General features: G+C 32.8%; 2 protein-coding genes and 1 non-coding gene across 3 annotated transcripts in view; all 3 read left to right on the top strand.

Annotated features, from left to right (window-relative positions):
* The window catches only part of LOC143910247 (zinc finger MYM-type protein 1-like), a 396,863-nt gene that overhangs the window by 149,097 nt on the left and 224,142 nt on the right, over positions 1–23,624 (top strand). The window lies entirely within an intron of this gene.
* The window catches only part of LOC143910971 (uncharacterized), a 61,368-nt gene that overhangs the window by 14,519 nt on the left and 23,225 nt on the right, over positions 1–23,624 (top strand). Inside the window, exons 3-5 of the mRNA XM_077429633.1 lie at positions 17,045–17,148; positions 20,087–20,254; positions 20,607–20,807. Coding sequence (XP_077285759.1) covers positions 17,045–17,148; positions 20,087–20,254; positions 20,607–20,807 — 473 coding nt within the window. The remainder of the gene's footprint in view (positions 1–17,044; positions 17,149–20,086; positions 20,255–20,606; positions 20,808–23,624) is intronic.
* Positions 16,685–16,900, top strand: LOC143911425 (small nucleolar RNA U3). The gene has a single exon (XR_013260571.1). It is a non-coding gene; the product is annotated as a small nucleolar RNA U3 (small nucleolar RNA).

Here is a 23,624-nt window from a genome sequence, read left to right as displayed (position 1 = left end):
TTATTTTGATTTGTTGTCAAAAAGCATTCGAATGTTCGTATCGGTCTCTGTCATCTGCGTGATTGCTACTATACATACTATGTATACTTAAAATTATCCCCAAATATAAAAGTTGTTTATTTTATTATCCTCTATAAGTAATTCATATTTCTTTTCGATTTTCTTTTTGATTTTTTTTTTGTTTTTTTTTATCTGAATTGATATTTGTATTTTTGTATAACTTTATGTACCTTGGATTTACTGGCTATGCAGCCTTTACCAAGTATTCTTAAATAAAATACTGAAATACGTAGCTGAAATCTGGACCACTTCATAATCTTAAAAAGTTTTTGGGGAAATTATAACGCATCATCATTTTAGAAATCCCGATTATTTGAACTACCTACAAACTAATTATCGCAATTTTTTTTTTTGTATGTAAATAAAATCGTGATTAGTTAAAGAAAAAGTTTTTTGTTCATTGGGTATGCTTTGAATTTAAATTGATGTGATTTCTATTTACCCTTCGAAGAATGTAAAACATGCCAATTAAAAGCGCATTTCGAGGGCGAACCAAAGCCTCAACAGCGGCCACAAATTGTACGTGTTTGATAAGCATCTATGTAGCTTTGACTATTTCAATTACGCCAGAGGAGAAATAAAACGAAAGAAACATATGAAATCCACGTCTATTTCGAGACGAAAAAGAAGGACACGTACCTATGTACATACATACATTCGGAGAAATTTATCGTCCTTCAGACAAGAAACAAAGCGAGTTGCGTGTGTGGCAACGTCTTGTGCAAAGATTTACGACACATTGATAACGTCCAAAGTTTTTCAATGGTCAAACGTTATGAAAGTTTATCATGTTTTAATATAAAATAATGACTATTAGTTTTTCTGGTTAATTAAGCGCCATCCTCCGCCAGCAATAAACCATTCCGCCATTGCTTTCTCTTTTAATTAATAAGTTAGACTTTCAGACACCGCGGTCGTATCTTTAACTATGCTTTATGGATTCATTACATTTTAGTCCCCCTGTGAATTTATATTCGGGTGGAAATGTGCATTTAAATTCGATATGGCTTTCGTTGACCTTTTAATAACCGTAATTATTTGTTTTAGAGTCGTGTTCGTGTAGTTTTGATATGATTGCTGGGTGAAAAACGATTATTGGTATTAAAATTTGGTACATTTTTACGTTCTAGAGAAATTAGCAACATCGTTAAGTTATCGCCTTCGGAAATCTTTTCTAAAAGGGAGGACATTAACCAAAGTTGCGCTGTCACAGTGGTAGGCTGTTATTAGCGTCAAATCGAACCAAATTATAGAGAAACGCACGCCACGCAGTATAAATTATAATATAATAAAATGTAGAGTCAATATATGTACATGTCGTTAAAGTATTTTTATGAAGCTTTTTAGTAGTTTTTAAGGTCACATCAAAGGTTGTCTGAATATTTTTCCTGAGTATATTACATTTCTGTAGAACATTTTTATTTTAGTTTAATCTATTGTTTTTATTTTAATCGGGTATCATCTGATTATACAATTTATAGTATACATACATACATTCTAATGTACATTAGTTTGTCCAGGTAAACACTGGCTTAAATGAATAGTTGTAAAAGTGCCGAAATTTCAACGCAGACTCTTCTATCTTTACCTGCTTTAATTGTTTAAAGAAATGGAAGTGTTTTTACGTATATATTAGTAGGTACATAATAAAAGCATTTTTGGAATATTTCTAAGAAGTTTTAGTCTTTTAATCTGTTAGAAAATGTCTAAATCATTCTACCTGATGTTTAACAACGTTGTTACAATTTTGATTTATCTACATTTTGATAAGATTTTTTTTTAAAAGAAAGCACAATTTTATTTTAAATCTATTCATTTTATATTGCGAAAATACCTATGTATATGTAAATAGATAGGTACATAAGTGAGATAGCTGACATATTTCTTTTTAGATACTTAAGCGGATTTTCGCAAGTGGAAACGTTTTCTAATGTAAGCCATCTTTCTTATTTTATTGTTTTATCTTAGAAGATACTTTCGATTATTTATTATTGTTCTTCCATAAAATATTCTTAAGCATTTCTATAAAATTATTTATAACTCGTATTTTTTACTTTACATACTTATATATAAACATATATAATACTAGTGGTTTTACCCGGCTTCGCTCGGTATTTGTAATATAAACCGCTTAAGACTGCCGTGCTGAAAATTTCGCCAACATTTCAAACTAGAATTATTTATAAATCCAATAGAAAGCAGGTATAAAAATTGTAGCTAATCCAAACAAACCCTAGATAACTACCACCAAGAATTTCGAATTTTGTAAATGTGTGTTAAGACTCTCTAATATATATGAATATTGCAACAACATAAAATAAACAAAAGAAGTCTATTAATTAATGTATTTTTCCAAAACTAGTTCCATCTTCTTTATTGTTCAAATCAATCTAAAATATTCTGCAGTTAGGGATTTCTACGGGGAAATTCTGCGAAGGTTATTCAGATTAAAAAAATCCGGTGTAAACCAGTCTTTATTATTATTATTTACACGGATTACACGACCCATGTTGAATGTATTTTTTTCAATGCTAACTGGAAAGTCTTAGTGGTTTAGTATTTTTGTTTATTTCTTACATACTCAAAATACAACGCCTATCGGCGAATTTCAGGCTCATCGACTTGTTGGCAAAACGCCGATTGAATTGGGCAGCATTCAAAGGGTTAAACATGGCTAATTTAATAGTAATCATTTTATTGAATTTATTTGAATAGTTTTATTTTATTCAAATTTATTTGAATATTCATTTGCTTTTTTATTAAATTTAACGTCACGGATTCTACGAACCAAAACGTACATACATACAAAGTCTCTTTCGAAATTATATATAAAATTAATAACTACATTTTTTTAATAACAAAGAGTTGAAAAAAAAATTGATTTATATTATTGAAAGGTTCACTGCAATTAATAAGAGTCCTACATTTTTGTCGACACATCATTTACAGGTTAAGGACCCCATTCATTCAAGACGTACTTATATAAAATGGGTCAGCATCCCTTGAAGTTGAACTACGCTCATTGTACCTGTACATAAGATCAGCTCACATTCAGGTCTTCCCCTTTGCAAAACGCTGACGGGAAGTGAGTATTCACTACACTCCTTATTAAGAGGAGGGGGAGATCGAATATAAAAGAATCTAATAACACAACCGAGGGGGTAAATAATCAATATGCGCTGTGTGTTTATTTATGTAAATAGCAATAAGCATTTTTTTAAACATTTGCATACATATTCGAATTAGGCAGACGGTATGTCTCAATCATCCGTCGAATGATTCGTAAAAGTTAAGTTTAGCCGAGTCATTCGAGCTCGATGATTTTGTGGGGTTTCTATCGAGACGATTACACAAATTCGGCTCGAAATTACACACCGAACGATAAAAGTAATTATTATAGGGTGCTTTGTACAAGTTGGATTAAGGTTTCAACGGCTTGGTCCTACTATTTTAATTATATGGTGGTGTGATGGGGCTTCCGGGTTAAAAATATGTTGCACCGATCGATTCCATATATGTATGTACATGTATGTACGTACATAGTAGAATCACCACTGGTGCTCCTCAAACTTCGGCTCGAGTGGATGTCGATTTCGATACATATTGTATTTAGGCGAAAGGAATTTTACATTTTATTACAAATTTTACGGTGCTTTCTGCGACGCGGTGGTTGAATTGCTTTCGGGGTTTCAAGTTTAGGTGTCTTCACGTACCCATATGAATATTTTACTGTTGTGTCGAAAGTAGAAAATCATGTTATCCACGTTCTTCTTCTCTCGTGACTTTTGGTAAACATCTCCCTCTCTCGGTTACGAATCGATATTTTTTGTTTGTGAAGTTCTGTGATGAAAATACGCGTTTTTACATCTTGAGTGTTTTGCAGTATGAAAAAATTGTTTTTATTGCCTGTTTTTGAATTTGAACGTGTTTATAGGCAGACACGGATGCTTTTTATGTTTTTAATCTACATGATGCGACAAAAAAATACGGTGAATGATAAAATCAATAATCGAATTTTGTTTAAAAAAAATGAGTCATAGGGCAACTTAAATTTTTCAGCACCCCCTCCTTTTTCAAAATTTAAATGGCATTTCATGGTAAAAAAAAGCTTTTTAAAAAATTTATTAAAAAAATAAGTAAAGATTTTTTTTTATTTTTTATGTAATATTTATTTTCTCAGATAAATGATTTACCAACAGATTTTCGTGCTTAAGGATCAGCATAATCAGATATTTGTTATGTTAAACAAACATATGTATGTTCTATGTACGAGTCTAAAATTGGGACCTCCAATATTGTGAGGCCCATGTCCCATGCCCTTCTGCCCCCCCCTTCTGCCCCCCCTTCTGCCCCCCCTTCTGCCCCCCCTTCTGCTCCCCCCCTTCTGCCCCCCCCCCCCTTCTGCCCCCCCCTTCTATGTTACATTTATAACATTTATATTTATCAAAGTTACTCAAAGGCATCACCTATGGACAAATTTTTACATGTGTACTATGTATGTATATAAATATAAATTTATAATATTATTTTTAATTTGAAATTACATTAAAATAATAGTGAGAAATGAGGGTAGGTAGACAATTTAGTAGGAACCGTTTCGATAATGGAATCAGATAGATTGGAAAACTCTGATAGGAAAATATCAACCGGAGTCATATACATCCAAGGTCTGGCCATCAGCAATAGGTCAGGGTTGAACCTGTGACCCCTCAATCATTATACGTCAATCAGTTTTGAAATTTTAACTGCAATCAGATTTTATAACTTAAACTACTACCCAAATGTAGATATGTTTTTTCCTTCTTGCTCAATTTAATGCCGTGCGAAAAAATGGTCAAATTTCCATGTTCTGAGAGAGCTTTAACTTTAAGATTTGTTTGTCATTACAAATTAAATTAAAATTTGTGAAATGATTAATATTATTATAGAATTCAATGTGTTTTTTTAGCCACGCAATACTTTAGGTTAAAATAAAATTATGGTGCAACTAAATGAAGCACAGTATGGGTATCATATAGATTTTCATCGAATTAATTAAGCCCGAATTAAATTATCGTGGCACAATGTTCGTCTGAAATGAAATTTGCATAGTACATATGTATGTATGTATGTATTTTTTGTTAATTAATCTCAGCGCGCTTGCACTGCATTCAAACACATATGTATATAAATATATGTATGTATGTACATATTCGTACTATATGTATGTATGTATAAGTTCACTTACCCTATGAGTTGCACTATCGATCAGGCAGTGCACAAAAGTGCACCGTGCATCGTCGTCTCCCCCGCTAATATTCAAGCAGAAATCGAGGGTCGCAGTGGCATTAAGAATTGAGACTTGTGTCGAACGACCCTCTCAACCCCTCCCCCCCCCTCCCTCTCGTGCTATTTATTATTTTTTTGCGGAGGGTTCACCTAGTGCCTAGTCTAATGTGGCACTCGAAAGTTCTAGTTCAGTGGGTCAGGCTGGTCAGATTGATAAACTTTGGTATTCTTGGCGCTTTTTTAGGCCATCACGTAATACATTAGACCTAAACTTGAATGTAGAGCAATTTCCGCGTACCTGCAAAAATTACGCAACACACTCGAATTTTGTGAAGTTTTAACCCCTTTATGTATGTATGTATGTTGTGGATAATAAACGAGCGTTTACATGCTCTATTGCTCTCCATTATTATAATGAAGTTTATAAAACTTACAATGACAGGTGCTGTCAGCGGGTCGGAATTGAGACCAATTTATATGGCATTATTTCACGCTTCGACTGTTTTAACCCTTTTTTGTTGAATCGTAAAGTAAAACAATTTTATGATTCATCCCCTATTTGTAACTTTTTTCGTTTTATTTATGTATATATGCGTATCCGCTTTTGTTTGAGTGTATTTTGGTATGCGTATATTTTGTCTTGAAATAAATTTGAGGCATTGAAATGTTTACTTAAATTACTTCGGTTTGTTTAAGAAGTAGTTTCCAATACGTTTAGTTCGGTTATTATACATGCATATTTACTTTTCAAACGTGTTTAAACGGTATACATTTCAATGATTCACTCAATATGAAATAATTTTCGAGTGAATGCAAACAATTTTATTTCGAATTCCATGATAAATAAAATTTAAGAGTAGAAATTTATTGCTTGCAATTGAATGCGAATAAATCCGACTTCATTTTTTTTACTCGAAACGGACGAAGCGATACTCGCAAAATTCACGGTTTAATTTTTAACTACCCGGAACGTTCGAGGTTTTGTTTCGCGTTCATATTATATTTTTGGTTGGCGTGTGATGTAGTATCTCCATCGAATTGTGTGAATTTTTCCCCTACTAATTTTACCGATAAATTTCGTATAAAAACGCCGATACGCGTGACCGATCTGTGGTGCCTCAAAACTATTCATTTTATATTCATTTTTATATGGGGGGGGGGGTCGTTTTTAGGAGGGAAGGTCGCATGTGCAACGCGCGCGCACATTGTCATAATGCACCTATACAATATTATCGATTGTCCAAAAATGCATCGCGACACCCTTGCGTAATTATAGTGTAATATTCACATGTGGTATATGAACTTATATTTTGATGAATTTGTCGTATGTGAAATGCATGTATGTATGTATAGTTAGTATTGCTTATGTAGAGGAGGATAGGTCGATTGTTTGATTTCATCATGTTGCAGATTGTTTGCGATGAATAGGGTTGTTTTATATGTACATATGTTATGTATATATGAACAAATGAAAAGGCTTGATGACCTCAATGCTTGGTTTAATTAACTCTTCGGGTCACTGCGGTTTGACATTGCAACAAAGCTGTAAGAATTCAATGGATGCATGAAGTTACGCATGATTTAATTGAGAAAATTCTCACTTATCTATCGTAGTAGGTGTGTACATATATGCATGTAGATTATGTAGCATTCCATTTTATTTTGGTCTTAAGCCGTTTCGTTGCATTCATAATTGAACATTCATAAAAATGTATTTATATTGAACATTGTACATACATACTATTCTATTATATAAATTATATACATATAATAGAATAGTATGTATGTACAATGTTTAATATAAATATATGTAATGTAACAGGGCTGGGCAACCTTGTAGAAAATTACCACATGTGGTGTATTGATCACAATAAAATAGTGAATTTGGCTTTGCCGTTTTATATTATGTATAGACAGAGCCGGGCGAGGAAAAAGTTGCCCCTGGGGCAACTTAAATTTGACGCCCCCCCCCCCCGAATTTAACAACCTTGAATTTAGCACTCCCCCTGTCTCAAAATGCAAAAAATTAAAATCATATACATACGTATATTAATTACATTATGAATAAAACAATTATTTTTAATACGACTTAAACAAAGAAGCATGATTACCAAAATGAATAGAATTTCAAAGGATTTTTTAAATCTACATATTTTGTATCTGCGTATTGTTGAGTTCAAAGAGGCAAAATCGTTGATAATTCTTTCTAAATAATTTCTGAGCTTGAAGAAAATTTTTGACTATTTTAAGTTTATTGAAAGATCTTTCAGTTGCGGTAGTTGAAAAAACTCTTAATGTTACTTTCATTTTTTTATGGTTTGCTGTCAAATAAAATTAATCGAATTAATTATTAATTAATCGAAGGACTAAATGGTCCAATTTTGGAATTTTTTTGTTAAAACTGTTATAAGTAGAGGTAGGAAAGTCACAGTGCTATCCATTGTTCGGCAAACCTTTAACAATGCATTTACAACCTTTGAACAATACACGGCCCCTTCAGGCTCCGGTGACTAGTTATAAGACAGGAACAATATCTTTGCATTTATTATTTAACTTAAAGTAAGGGTACCAAACTTTTTGAGGTTGGTAGCTACTTTTAATCTAAATATTCATGGCGACTGACTTTTTTGTTGTTGCTTTTTTTTAGTGCTTAAATGCTAAAAACATCAATTTTAAAAGGCGAAATATCTTTAAACAACTGCGGAAACAAAATAGTTTTTGATATATTTGTAAAAATGTCATACACGTCTTTTAAATATAAAGGATTTTTCATAATTCAATACATTTCATACATAAGAAGAATTCAATTGTGTTAATTTAACGTCAGTTTTCAATTCAATCAACTGTAATTCTAAATTTCCCACTTCCATTGGTAAAACCGTTTTGATGGTTTTGTTAGACGATAGTTTTTTTGCTATGAAGCCCATTAACGTAAGTAAACTTCTTTAACAGTTAAATTGATCCAATATTATTTGCTTTAAAGCCATTCCTTTTTTTAAGATAGGTTCTTATTTCACGTAATAATAACCCATCTAGATATAATTAAAATTTTCTTTTTTCAGGTAATAACAAAAAACATATTCTTTACGCTACCACCTTACTTCCTTGTGAATCATCAAATCTTTGTTATTAAAAATTCACAATTGTTATTATTGAGATAGATCAAATATTGCTTTGTAATCGACCGGTTGGGAACCGTTGACTTAGAGCTTTGGTGTATCGTCGTATTCATTTAAAATTCGGAATAAATTTTTGACGAATTGGGTGCCCCCTGTTTTTGGCGCCCGGGGCCAACATCCCCCTCATCTCCCCCTTCGCACAGCTCTGATTAGTGATTGGTAATCACTGATTACAAATATAAAATGTAAGACATACCATTTATTCACAAAATCGTGGATACTAACTACAGATGTATGTACATGGTTTAATGATTTTTTTTAATAGTTTTTAAATCTTCCTTCACCTTTTTAAGTCAGTTCATTCATGCAAATTTTGCACTGTCAATAATTCTCAAGCACGATTTAATTATTAAAAAGTTATTTAAAGAAATGAAATAAAATATTTGCATTGAGCTAAAAAAATATATTTCAAATAATAAAAAGCCTAGAAAAAAGTAGGTGATTTGAATATGTTTAATATGTGTAAGTACTTAATGGGGAGTGGATATAATGGAGAGGGAGTGAAGTGATTGAAATGGCAATGGGCAGGTCACGTAGCTAGAAGAAGGGACGAAAGGTGAACAAAATATGTGCTAGAATGGTACCCGAGAGATTGTAAAAGGGTGAAAGGAAGGCCGCCAAGAAGATGGGTAGATGATATTAGAAAAATGTGTGGGGTGAGATGAATGAAAGATGCGCAAAATAGAGACGAGTGGAAGCGTGATGGAGAGGCCTTCATCCGGCAGTGGATGGTGAATGGCTGTTCATTTTGATTAGGGATTCCAACCGAATATTTGAATATTCGATATTCGAATATATTCGGCCTTTTTTGGATACTCGAAAAATCGAATATTTTAAATTTTATTCGAGTATTATTCGTTATAATTTAATTATATTGTCTTGGTATTATGATAGTGGATCGTTTGTTTTTATTTGGACCCTTCCAGGTAGACGGACTAAGTGTAGCAAAATAAAAGCGACCCTTCAGTTTAAATCTTTAGTTTAACTTTTAAAAATGTGTCTATACAAAAAAATAAGTCCTTATAATTTATGGTCCAGTGCTTTTAGCAAGAGCTGATTTAAACATCTGTGCCGTCAACAGTCGATGTACTGCACGAAAGTTTGAACACGTGCAGTTTCCATATGTTCTACTTTCTGCGAGGTCTAACGAGATGGAAATTCCCATATTTTTTTCAACCGTTTATTATGTTCAATCTCAAAATGCCTCCTATCCCCTTGACCATTACCTGGATCCGATAATGCTGTTCACAATCAGTCTGTTCTGGGTTTTCGGGAAGTTAAGTTCGTTCAGTATTGTGCTTGTGTTTATGTTGTTGATAATTTTTTTCATAGTTTATTTATATATCAATCAATAATAGCATCATATCGAATAAATCGAGGTGAGAACTGTAAATTTATAAATTGTAAGCTTTATCCTAATTGATATTTATAACATTCCTGATTTCTTGATGGATATCAAAAAGTCATTAAACACAGCAATATTTGCCAATTTGCGACAGCATAATTAACAAAACAAAAAGTAGTTCAAACATTTCGAATATTTAAAAAAAATAAGTGACACGTTAAATATTTTGTATAATTCATTATTAACAAATCTAAAATTTGAAACTTTTAATGCACTCCTGTTTTGAAAAAATATGTGTTTTTAAATTTTAAATAAATATTGTTGTTATGAATATGCTCGTTTTTTTTTCAGCATCTTAACATATATATAATTTAATGATTTTAATACTCGATATTCGAATAATTCATTTGACGAATATTTGGAATCCCTAATGTCACATTAATGTGGGTTGGCTATCTCTGCTCTATCGAAATATATTATAATAAATTATTATAATCTATTATTATAATCTATTATTGGACTCGGATGTTACATATATTATTTATTGACTTTTTGTTTTTTTTATACCTATCTCTGTACATCCTGTCTGTTGATTTTTCAATTAATAAAATAAAATAAAATAAATGTCGGTGTGTTTAATAGTGAATACTAATATAATTTTAGTGGACACTTACATAATATTACACTAAATTAAAAAAGTGAGATTGCGTTAGCGTGTATTCGTGAGTGTCACTTAAAATTATTGTTAGTATATTTTGACTTTGATATATTTGCATGAGAGCCTTTGATATTTTATAAACCACTCATTTACCAAATAATTGCATGCATTTTTAAAAAACGCGTCAAAGCGAGTGTGTGGTCGTGTGAAATGTTATAATTTATTACATTTGTCGGAATAAAATATGTATGTGTGTATGTATGTATTCGATAGCGGCGAAAAAAATTTTTTTCTCCAACTTGTACCGAGATCGGTATGCAAATGAAATCGAGCGAAAGAAGTTATTACACCCAACGAAAATCTCATTTCCGAAAATGGTTACGCGAAAGATATTCCACACGATATTCTTTTATTTATTGTTTGAGCGTAGTTGCAAGAGTGGTACATATCGTAATAATAAATCGAAGAGCTACTGCTCAAATTTCGATTTAATCCAGTTTTATTTATATACTTTTGCTATTTTGGGAACTGTTATTTTAGCTATTGAATCGTATCTTTCAATGATAATACTGAAATGTATGTACATATGTATAATATATGTATGTAGAAAAAAAAAGTTGAATATCTCTGGTGTCCGGAATCGTATTCCACACTTTTGATACAGAACTCGCTGCATTGTCTGTTATTACATCGAAGGCTTCCATTGAAAAAGAATAAGCATTTCTATTTCATTTAATTGTTGTAGCCCTAATCCGGAACGCGTGTGTATGTAAAATACAGTAATGCAATGCAATTCGACCTAATTCTCATTTGTATGGCTTCTGAGCGAGTTTGAAAACAAACAATACATTTTATCGAAATGCGTTCGATTCCCGCTATTCCGGAAGCGGAATTAATACATTTCGCCTGTATATATTAATTGACTAATTTAAAATTCCGGATTGTGTACAGGCTTGGCTTGATGTACCCGAATATCAGTGCAATTTCCCAAAGTCGTTCCTTATCGAGTCGGGTTTGATTGTTGGGTTTTGGGTCCGTTTCGTTTCGCGATGGCAATCGGAGCGATTTATTCAAACGACACCTACACGTGTTTCCCTCGGATCCATTGTTCGCCGGAATACAGTTTTATTTATCGATGGTTTCGTCTGGATTCGGACGAGGGTGGACCTTTGCATCCCCATCCCCCCCATAGCAACAAAGAATTGTCACCCTGTCGTCGCTTTCCATCCCGGCTGTTGTATTTCAACGATCGAATGCCCCAGAGCTTAATTTGCAGTTTATAGTAGTATCGTTGACGTCGTAATTACCCGGTTTTGTGTGTTGAATAGTCAGTTATATGTTTATATATATATACACATATATACGGAGTGGGGTAAAAAGTCATTATCCAGTTTGAAATGTTTGTAATTTCGTAAGTGTTGCTTTTTTGGCGTGATTGGGCAGTGTTGTCGTATGCGGTCTACATTTGACGTGTGCCAAACATGCAGAGCTCGAAATGGACGGGAGTGTATGGGAACGCCGCTCCCTTTCGTGGAAAATCCAATTTTCCCGTAGCCAACGTATCAAGTAAAGCAGTAATTATTAATTTGAGAAACCCTGACTCATCAAAATGTCACAAAGAGGTCAATATGTTATGAATACATATAATATTGTTGCGTAGGGGTGGGTTCAGGATCCAAATGAAAGGCCAAAGTCGCTTCACAGTATTTAATCGATGATTCAAGAGGTCCACATGGATCCACCGCACACTCCAGAATAATCTGATCTATCGTGTGTACCTCCTTATAAAGGACAAGTTGCACAGCATAGCTTCCCCGATCCATTAATGTGTCTATTGTCTAAGCTTGTAAAGATCTGCCGTGGCGAATCGATTGTTTATGCACGCACTCGTCCAAGTTTATGAGTAAAGAGTGGACCCAGAGCGCGCTGTTCATTGTTCACATGTTGTACATGCATTGTTAAAGGTTTGCCGAACCTTTTTTACAAAGCATTTACAATAATGGAACAATAGACGGCGCGCTTCCGGTCTTACCTCTATTTATGAGATCTCCAGCGTATCCTTTGTTCGGGCACTTACTGAGACCCGTTTGCCTGATCCGGGATCTCTATTGTTCACCCACGAATTCACTTAGACAGTGAATACTTTCTCTCAATATATGTATATGTATATACATATATATACATATGTACATATATGAAGTTTTTGAAGATACTTTTCTTCGAATAGTGGTCCATTGAGCTCATATTCTTCTCCCGGGCCTTCTCAAAAATTCGAAAAAAATTTTCAACTGTGGCACATGCTTTTGAAATTTTTTTAAGCTTATTGAATATTTAAGGATAATATTTTATTTCTGATTAAGAAATCGAGCGCTCCCATTCGTGAAAATTTCCATTTCGAACCCTGCACACATGCCTCTATCGGTGACTATAATATACATACATATTTAGGTAACACGTTTAGTGATCTTTGGTTTATCTTTACTAGTTCTATAATAAGTCATTACTAAAGGGCGGATAGAGAGCGTGCTTTTTCCAGGAATCACGGCATTTTGGGTCTATTCACAAAGCCAGAGTGCAATAAAAAAAGGTTCGGCGAATCTTTAACAAAGGTTCATCATAAAAATGAACAATGCACAACGAACAATAAACAAAGAACGGCACGCTTCCGGTCCGACCTCTAGTCATTACAGTTATTATCAATAACTGTTCACTTTTTATTTCTCAAATTATTTCTTCTGAAACGTAGGTATATGTATACGATTAATTTGTGGCAATTTTGTAATGAATCATTTGAGATTGTTTCAATGATATTTAGGTAAAATTGAATATGATTTTTGTTAAAATTTTATCTGAATTAGAGTTAGTGCTTTAATTAAAGAGCTGTTGAATTGGTAATTAAAAGACGACCGTGTGGTTAAAATTTTATTTTTACTTTAGTTTTAAATATTGTGTATGTTGAAGCTCTGCTTCGACGTTTAGTGATATTCAATACACAACGTAATATTTAGAATTGACGTGATATTTGATTAATAGTATTATAGATGCATGCACTTGAAATATTCGTAGAGAAATCGTTTATTTGTTTAGTTGAGAACATGTAGACGAATGTACATGTATACTGTGTATATTAATTTTATACATGATTATTAAATCGATTTATTTTTTTAAGGATAACTTATAAACAGGTGAAATTTAGGTATATTGAATATATTTGTATTCGTTATGCACTAATTTAGAGCTGCTAAGGTTTTAGTCAGAATTCGTAAACCGAAAGTAATATATTTTTTTTAAAACAATATTTCATTATTTTATTTTGACCTTTAAAATTATTTTATTTTGATTTTAAGTATTAAAATTTTTTTTAACAAAATCCGACAACCGGAAGTAGAAATTTTGTCTTGTGCAAGTTTCCTTACATTTGCGCTCAATTTGAATCGCTGTCATAGTTATTAGTAGTCACCGGACCCTGAGGGGGCCGTGTATTGTTCAAATGTTGTAAATGCATTTTTAAAGGTTTGCCGACCCTTTCTACAAAGGATTTAAAACAATGGAACAATGAGCGGCACCTTGGCTATCCTACCTCAAGTTATTAGTATTTCATAATCTGTCTGTACGGTTCAATATCGACTTTTGTTTTGTAACCTTCTTATATTCCTCAAATAAATAGATAAAATCATGGGTTGGTCATCAGATAATATTTGTTATTAACGGTAGATTGCCAACGATGAAATAAAATATAATCTATTGAACAATCAATATTTAGATATAAAAAAATGAGATCAAAAAGTAAATTTTGGTTCTTTCTTACATATATTTTCAAATGACATGCAATATTCCATTTAAGACTGAATTCTACCGTGATTTTCGTTATTTGTGTGAGAATCACGCACTCATTATTTGTATGATACGGGCATTTTATTCCTTTGTGACCTGGGAAAAATTTCTTTAGTGCTGAAAGTAGTATACCGCACAGAGATTTGGCCGTGAACAATTCCCAAGATATTAGAAAGGAAGATATTGAAAAAAGTCGGATTTTTCCCCGCGCGTAAAATCTCAGGATAGGTAATTGCAAAAGACCCTGAGAGATATTCCCGTTTTATATTAGATCGATTTTTTAAATGGTAATAAAGTTTTTATTACAATTATACCGCACTAAAGGTCTGGGTAGAATTTTCCCATAAATTTATTTATTACATTAATATTCCTTTAGTGTTCATTTATATATTTTATAATTAAAAAAAAATTAACGAGTCGACATACATATAGTATGTATACATAATAATGGAAACGATCCTTGGGCCAATTTTGTTCCAGTTTATTAAAAATGTACGCCGTACACGTTTCATAATTTTGCCTTTGAATAATGAAAGGGTTTATTTGTTTGTTATTGGGTATTTCAGGTGAATCGCTAACCCTCCACTATTCAGGTAATTACGATCGATTCATAGGCTTTTAAAGCTTACCTGTCGACCATTCGTACACCCCTTTCAGTTTGAAAAATACAATTATAAATCGACGGGGCAATAGCCTACTGTCACGCGAATGCAATATTCATATGTTGTGTTTAAAGGGTATTATTTTCCATATCGCAATTATCTTACATATTTTTCTGAAATGAAAAACGTGATTGGTTCATATGTATTTTATAATATATCATATATGTATGTATGTATATTGAAGCATTTTCACAGCTGAAGCGCCATCTATGAATTTAAAATTGCAGTAATATTTATGTTGAGAAAATTTTATTTTCAGTTGGTTAATATCAGGGATTCGAACCGTTATTTATTTCGTTCCAGTTCGGTAAAACAAAAATATATTGGTTCAGTTCCGGTTTTGGGTTCTCTTGTATTTAAATATCAGCAAGTTAATGTAAATACACCCACACCTCTCTTTATTCGGCTTTTCGCTATAACTTATTGTGATCATTAGTGGCCGGATCCACAGCGCGCCGTTTATTTTTCAATTGTTGTAAATTCTATTGTTCAATTATTGTAAAAGGTTCGCCCAACCTTTTTTTTGTACGCTGGCTTTGTAAATAGAGCCCCGATTCCTGGAAAAAGCACGGTGTCTATCCACAGTCTAGTGATCACTAGTCACCGGACCCTGAGGGGGCCGTGCATTGTTCAAATGTTGTAATTGCATTGTTAAAGGTTTGCTGAACCTTTTTTACAAAGGATTTACAACAATGGAACAATGGATAGCACTGTGACTATCCTACCTCTACTCATTATATATCATAGATATCAATGAACACACTATAAATTGGCTATCGAAAGTACGCGATTCAAACATATGTGAAAGGAAAAGCAAGAGTATATACACCCATAGATGTAGAATAGACTAGATATGGCATTACAACAAATTTCGTTGGAGATCTTGTCGCCGTAAGCGGCGGTAGGATGCGCCAGCTCGAAATAAATGGGTTTCTTTTGTTTTTTTTTTTACTTTTTTTTGCTCTTTAGAGAGCAAAAAAAAGGTTAATAATAGAAATTAACAATAGGATCTCGTTTCAGCGCACTTTCGCGCCTATCTCTGATAATGAGCAGAGATTGGTGCGGAAATGCGCCAGCACATAAAAAAATGGGATCCTTTTGTCAATTTCTAACCTTTTTTTTTGCTCTCTAGAGCAGAGCATCGCAACCTTTTCACGCATCTCGCTCGCACGCGTTAGATCTATATGGTGCTGTACGTTTCTACGCTGCCGTGGTATTCAGGCTACGATTCTCTGCTCTAGAGAGCAAAAAAATAGGTTAACAATAGAAATTGACAAAAGGATCCCATTTTTTTATGTGCTGGCGCATTTCCGCGCCGATCTCTGATAATGAGTTCATTGACAACTCGCAAGCTTCACATATAATTGTATTTAAATAGGAACCGTTAATAGACTCTTATAGTGTTGATTGTTAAGTATGTGCCATCATTCCCAAAGTATATACATATATTAATTTTACCGAACCGAAAATAAATATCGGTTCGGTAAATTTGAATTTTAAATTATAATTTTATACAGTATGTGATATTACAAAAAAAACTTAAGGAAAATATTGAATTGTGATAAAATTTCGGGATATTATTTTTATTTTTTTAAATAGATGGCGCTAAGTTATTTTAAATTATATTATAGGTAATATTTAAAAACTACTTAAGAACTATCAACGAGACTGTCTCCGTAGGACTGTACTCCACAGGATCATTTCTGTAGTACTTTCTTCACCGTCAAGCACGCTCTATAAGAGAGTGCACGAGTCACGATGACGAGACGTGGCGCGGTTCCCTGAGCGTGAGAAGGGCTTGGAAAGGATTATTTCTAATTCTTTCCTTGCCATCGATGACCGTTCGCCCGTATTGGATCACGGGAGGATGGGGGATCGTCGCTGTCTGAGTGGCTTTTAAATTTAAAATTAATAAATAAATATTATCTCAAATAAGTTATTCTGGAATTAGTTCATAGTCATTCTTAATTAATTTCTTAAAAATAATTTTTAATATTACACATTGGAGTAATGAAATTGACATTTGTTTTTGTTACAGATGTTCTGGTGTGAATCACTGCAGTTTCGTGTTGAATTTGGATCACAAGGAATCCAGAAGTTGGGGAGCTGGCCTAGTCTATATAAAATATGTTTGCATGGATGGTAAATTTTTTCTACATATGTAATTAATTTCAGCACGCGCGTGTAAGCCGTGACTTTGGCTTTAGTATTAAATTTCGATGCTGCGTGAAATGTAATTTGGCTGCGATGGCTCATTAAGATTAATGGATTCCGGATGATGTTCGTTTACGGGAAAAATGAAGCGAATTGTTTTGCATTTTTCATGCCTTGGAAATGATTAATTGTCTTGGACTTGGATAGTACTCATTATGAACTCCGTAATATTTCGTACTAACTGCGTTATTATTAATTTTGTAATATATTTTTGAGCATTTACTGATTACACATTTACTCAACAAAATATTGTTAATGAGTTTTTAGAATGTAATCGTTTTAAGTGATGCTTAAAATATGTACATTGTAGAGACATTGAGTCGAATCATCTTAGTTTAAATTATATCCATATTGTCGGGTTGGTAAGTTAATACATAGATGATTAGTCTCACAATTTGTGTTGCATATAAGTAGATGTGCTTTTACCATTAATTAAGACAGTTCTTAAGCGAAATTCAAAGTGATTGACTTAAATCATACGTTTAAACGTGTGGGAGCATTGATGTATAATACACAAGATGGGCCCTGACGTGTGATTTTGGTCGGAGATCTTGTCTTCACTAACTGAGGGGTGCGGGGGGTTTAACTAGCGGGGAACTTGGGTTTTTTTCCCTACGACGCAGCGGTACCTACCTACCTACTAAGAGAAACTGTGCATGCGCCATGTATTTTGCATGCGCCAAAGGGGAGACCAGTATAAGTCGTGAGGGCAGATCTAGTGTATTATACATCAATGTGTGGGAGCATAAAAAAGGTTTCAGGAATCACAAGGAAGAATTATTAAGTTCCTGTTGGGTTCTAATACCCATCTGTAAAAATGGTATTTATTTTTATTTGTCTATCACAAACCTTTTACGAGCAGGTGGTGGTATATTTGCTACCCTTACTATCTTGCAATATAAGGAACCATTTAACCGGAACGATCGATGTGTCGGATATTGACCATTTTTCTTGTCAATCATTCCATAGTCCATAAGGAGATTGTTTGCCTCGCACGGAAATTATATCTAAATATAGAAATTTACCATTCGACGGCTCATTAAGAAAAACGTTAGGGCAAACTCGTTAATTTCCGCACGTTTGATTTATGATCCCTCCACTAAGGGACAATATATTTTGAATAATATTTTCATTCTGGGGTTCTATCGTTTTATTGTACATTGTAAAAATGATGTGTTTATAAATAAAATGCTAGCTCAATATGAGTGTTTACAATAATATGGAGTGTGTTGGCCTCGCTGTGAACACGTGAGGAAATCTCATCTCATAATAAAAGGGAATGCATTATGCACATGGCGACAACATGTGGCCTTAATTGGTCAACTCTGTTCCGAAATACTAATTTAGTATTAAGGATTAACTATTGTATTTATGTCGACGGCATGTCATCTATTATAAATTATTATGGCAGTATGTAGTAGACACATGCTTATTGAATTTAACTTGAGATGCACAAATCTAAAATTATTTAGAGAACAGAAGTGGTATTATAAAATCATATAAAATATTACATAAATACTTGTCCTATGAACATATGTACATATTTAGATGCACGTGTTCAGTTTTGTATGCTATTAAAATATACATACATGTCCATTAAAGGGTTTTAAATGGATTTTTTTTACCCTACAGTGTACTTAATAGTAACGAATGAATGACTGACTGATTCGTATCTTCGCTTTTATATATGTATAGATGGGTATCGATAAATATGTATATCATATTGGTGTCTTTTAAAAATATTTTTTTCAAAATAATAATCAAGACGAATTGTAATATCTGAATGGAAGAACAATAGCGGGTTTAATTTTGAACGTCAAGATCAAGTGCACGTGTCTAACGATTTCACGCTGAACTTTACGCTGAATTATTGTAATCAAAATCGAAGGGGGCTCTATCGTGGATTAGGGACGCATTTATGTGGCAAAGGGGAAGTAGTAAATGTGGAAGTCCTTCCAACTATTAGGAATTGGAATGAAAATGATTCTTGCGTGATAGTGTTTGTTTTGGTTGACCCGCAGTTTTCTTCAAAATTAATGGCTGTCAGAGCTTTCTTTTGCTCGCGTGGAAACGATTTGTCCTATAGTCGGCGATTCTCAAACTTTGAACCATCTTAAAAATATTAAATTTATTTTTAGGTATTAGCAAGAATTTAATTCGAAAAATATCAGATTATATTAATTGAATGTACTAAATTAAGAATGAATTTGCATTAATTTAGCTTAAAATATCTGGTTTACCACTTAATTTTAATGAAATTTGAAATCAAGTTGAAGAAGCTTTGTATAAAATTAATGAGACATTTCCGAGATTTTTTCACTGTCGCACTGCAGTAATTAATCACTATCAAACTAATTGAATTTGTTTAGCCGATAAAGATTCGGAAGAAATAAATCTATTTCACTCTTTTTTTATAAAAACATTCACATTAGATTTCTCGTAAATAGCAATTTTACGAATATTCTGATTGTTTTTTATTTTTATAAATGCACTAATATGGGTTATTCCAGGTGAAGTGTTTCCCAAAACAGGGGACGTATCAGAGTCGATCTTCAATTCCAATCACAATATGTAGTTTCTCTATGATAAATTGGGTAGATATCAACTGCTGAAACGAGGGTGTAATACTCCCTCAAACGGTAAGCACGTAGTATGCGGTTGAAGGGAAAAATAATTTAAGGGTTTCTAAATGGCCTCCGGGCTTTTACATTGACTTATCGAAATGCGTTAACCCGTGTTAGAGCAATAAAGTTAGAGCTTTTTATATGTGCCTGTACCGTACTTAGTTTCTGCGAGATAAAAATTTGCCAACGGGGATTAAAATTCTATGCTTGTATACATTTTTTTAAGATTTATTTATTTTTAGATTCTCGGGTGACAAAATTCTGTAATACAGAAGTTGAAGTCGGCGAAGGCTTCGTGCACAATCCTGGTTATCCTCATTATTACGTAGGAGAAAATATTTGCCGATGGCATCTGAGAGCAGCCAAAGGACAAACGGTGCAGTTGACACTACTCGATTTGTCTTTCAGAAGTAAGGTTTTTATTCGACTTATGAAATTTATCCTTGCGACAACGTTACGAATAGCATGTCTGGTTGAAACATTACACAAGATTTTTAAGCGATCTTTTTTAATTATTTTTCAATCACGAAGACACGCCACGAAACGAATGGACTGAAATAACAAGGAAATATTAAACGTTCTATTTACAATTTTTGTGTGAAGGTAGCTACATATGTCAAAAGATAAAATAAGCCATTGTGCGGCGGTGGATTGAAAAATAACTTCGTAATTAATCATTTTGAAGCGATGAATAAACCGCGACCGCATAAATATAATAAAAGTAAGTTTTCGATGTTTTAACAAATTTTGTTTTATTTTCAGCCGTTGTAGAGCCGTTCGAAAGTCAATGTGTGGATAAGTTGATAATTCAAGATGGTGTTTCCGGTCAAATACTTTTGACCTCTTGCGAACAGGTGGACGAACCTATTATGTTTGAATCTGAAGGAAGTACGATGGATGTTTATATTAGAACAAATTCAAAGAAAGCTTATCCAAAAAGAGGTGTTCTTTTTCAATATAAAGGTTTGTGTGAATTTGAATATTATTTAAAAATATTTGTTATAGAGACATCTCTGAAAATTTATTAAAAACTATTTCGGTATATGATTTTGCCAAATTCATGAAAATGCATATTCAATGATAGCGTGCTTTTAAATAAAATTCATAGATGGCGCAAATAATATTTAACATATTATTCTTAAAAATTTATAATTACATATGTATGTAATTTAAATATGTAGATCTATAATAGTATATGTAGAATAGATAACATTATTTAATCTTTTGGTTATATGTTTTCGTAAATTGCATTATGAAATATATTAGAAAGTGATTTTTCCATACATTTATACATATATACAAAACTCTTATCTTCGACATTTTTCCAATTATTTTGATACGATTATCATAATACCTTTTTATTATACCATCGATTTTTGCTACAATATTGGACGATGTAAATATATTCAGGAAAATAATAAATTACATATTTAGAAACGATTTTACCATATTCTATTATATTAATTCCTCCGTTTATAGAAAACCATTTTCGTACCGAGAATGGATGATTTCTAGTATGTTTTCAGTCTAGTTTGCTTTTGCTTTAATTATTCACGTTAAGAGGTTGTTTAACAAAACCCTTCCGGTTTTGACCCTCTTCAATTTCTACTCTTGGACCTTTATTTAATACGTTGAATGTTCATCAAATAACGATAAAATTTCGTAAAAGGCAGTTCATATGTATGGATTTATATTTAATGTACACATTCTTGCAAGGTTTGTTTGTGATTGCAAGTATGCAGTGCATATAAATGTATTGTACTTTAAATTGATACTTGCACGCAACGTAGATAAAGGTGAACTACCGAAAGTAGAAAATCCTTGCTCAAAAAGCAAGCACGGAAAATGCATAGTAAGAGCGATATAACGATGAGTGGAAAAACCGGGGAGTTATATAGGTTTTTTTAAGCCGCATATTACGATAATGGATCATTTTCTGAGGGAAAATTTACGGCATTGAAAGGTCGTAAATAAAAAAAATTACAAAAAGGGAAAATTCATCATTCTTCATACGCGGCAGGAGTCCATTGAAGTCAACTCAATATACATATTGTAATAAATTAAAGTGTGGGATTTTATTTTGGGTTTATTGCTTTTTCTTTCAATTTTGGATTCTGTAAATGTGTAGTATCGTATGAAAAATCGTGTAGTTAATTTTTGATCGCAATCCTAATCCTGATATTCGTTTAGTTTTTATCCGGGTTTCGGGGGGTTGTAATAAATCTTTCACCGGATTAGAGGAAATCCTTTTACTGTACCCGCAATTTTCACATAAAAGTTTTCAATATACATATGTACGCATGAAAGGATGTAGTATTTTTTATGCGTTTTTTTCTGTAATTAATTTCGAATTTGTGTAATTCCACACTCTCGAATACGCATTACGTCTGCGAAATGTTTTGAGAAATTCGCACACGTGATTTATTGCCCTTTTAGCATTGTTAAGCAAAAATTCATTACTCGAAAAAGTTTTTCCGGCTTTTCGGTCGTCAAGAAAAGCCATTTCTTCCCGTACTAATGATGTAATTTAAAAATATGATGTTCCTTTGCGAGTCTTCCCTTCCCTTTCCTTTGAAGATAAAAGTAATTAAGTCCAAGAAGGCAGTGTTTGTGATTTTAAATTATTATTCGTCATGGTTTCGTCGTCTGTCGAGTTATGTATGTACAAAAGTAATGTGCGCACTTTTCCGTATCATTCATAATACTATTATTGATAATTTTTCATGGTTTTCATTATTTCGAGAATACTCGTGAATAATTTAATATATGTATGTATATGGTACCGAATGGAACACGTCCATTGCTCACAAATTGGATGGGAAAAAATGTGCTTTGGAATTATTTCCGATAAAAATTGACTTGAAAAGGTCAAAAAAATTAGGGCTGATGAATAAGGGTGCAGCCCTTATATTCGTCATGGCGACATTAAATTGACGTGGGCGTCGTCTGGCGCCGCCACTGACTGTCTCGTTTAAACCGAAGTTTGCCGAAATCATACGAGACGACAAATATACACATTCATTCAAATCTACAGCTACAATCTACTTACTCCAATGGGGGATCGTTAAACTTTTCACCGATTTTGCCCATGGCCCTTTTTATAACTTAAATACATGTAGAGATACTTCATATTATTATTTTGAAAATTGTATTGTATGTATACGTACATACATATGTACATGCTAAAGTACAGTAAGGATAAATTTACATACATATATAAAAAAAGTTTTGAGCGATAACGTTTCGTTGCAAAAACAATATGTATATATGTATGTATATATGCGTGTCAAATATCAGCTGACTTTGACACCATATGATACAAAAAAAGCTTATATCACCACTTGGTGAACACAGATCGTAAACGCGCATTAACATTTAATCATTACTCAATTATAATATCGACACATGGCACATTCATAATTGTGAAATATGTATTGTTTCTCAATTTTGTCTGTATTGCAGATGTTTTACACTTATTAATAATAAGTTATTATACAATTTTAATACCAGATCCATGGGCCTACGTATTCGCTCGTGACTTTGCAACTAAAACTATTTTAACTATTACATACATGTGTACATATATAATAACCCAGGGGAATTGAAGAGCAGTGTTTAATAAATACATCACTTTTTTTTGTTTAAAACTGTCAAACTGATCCAAGAGGGGTGTCATGGGAGCCAATATATGTTTGTATATGTATATACATATGTATTGATTTTAAAAATTTAAATATATTATTCACGAAAGATTATTTTTTGTGTAAATATATTTTACTT

This window comes from Arctopsyche grandis, chromosome 4, assembly GCF_051622035.1.
Source record: "Arctopsyche grandis isolate Sample6627 chromosome 4, ASM5162203v2, whole genome shotgun sequence".
NCBI classification, from domain to species: domain Eukaryota; kingdom Metazoa; phylum Arthropoda; class Insecta; order Trichoptera; family Hydropsychidae; genus Arctopsyche; species Arctopsyche grandis.
The sequence above is the reverse complement of the archived record's forward strand: the minus strand, read 5'-3'. Positions and strand labels throughout refer to the sequence as shown.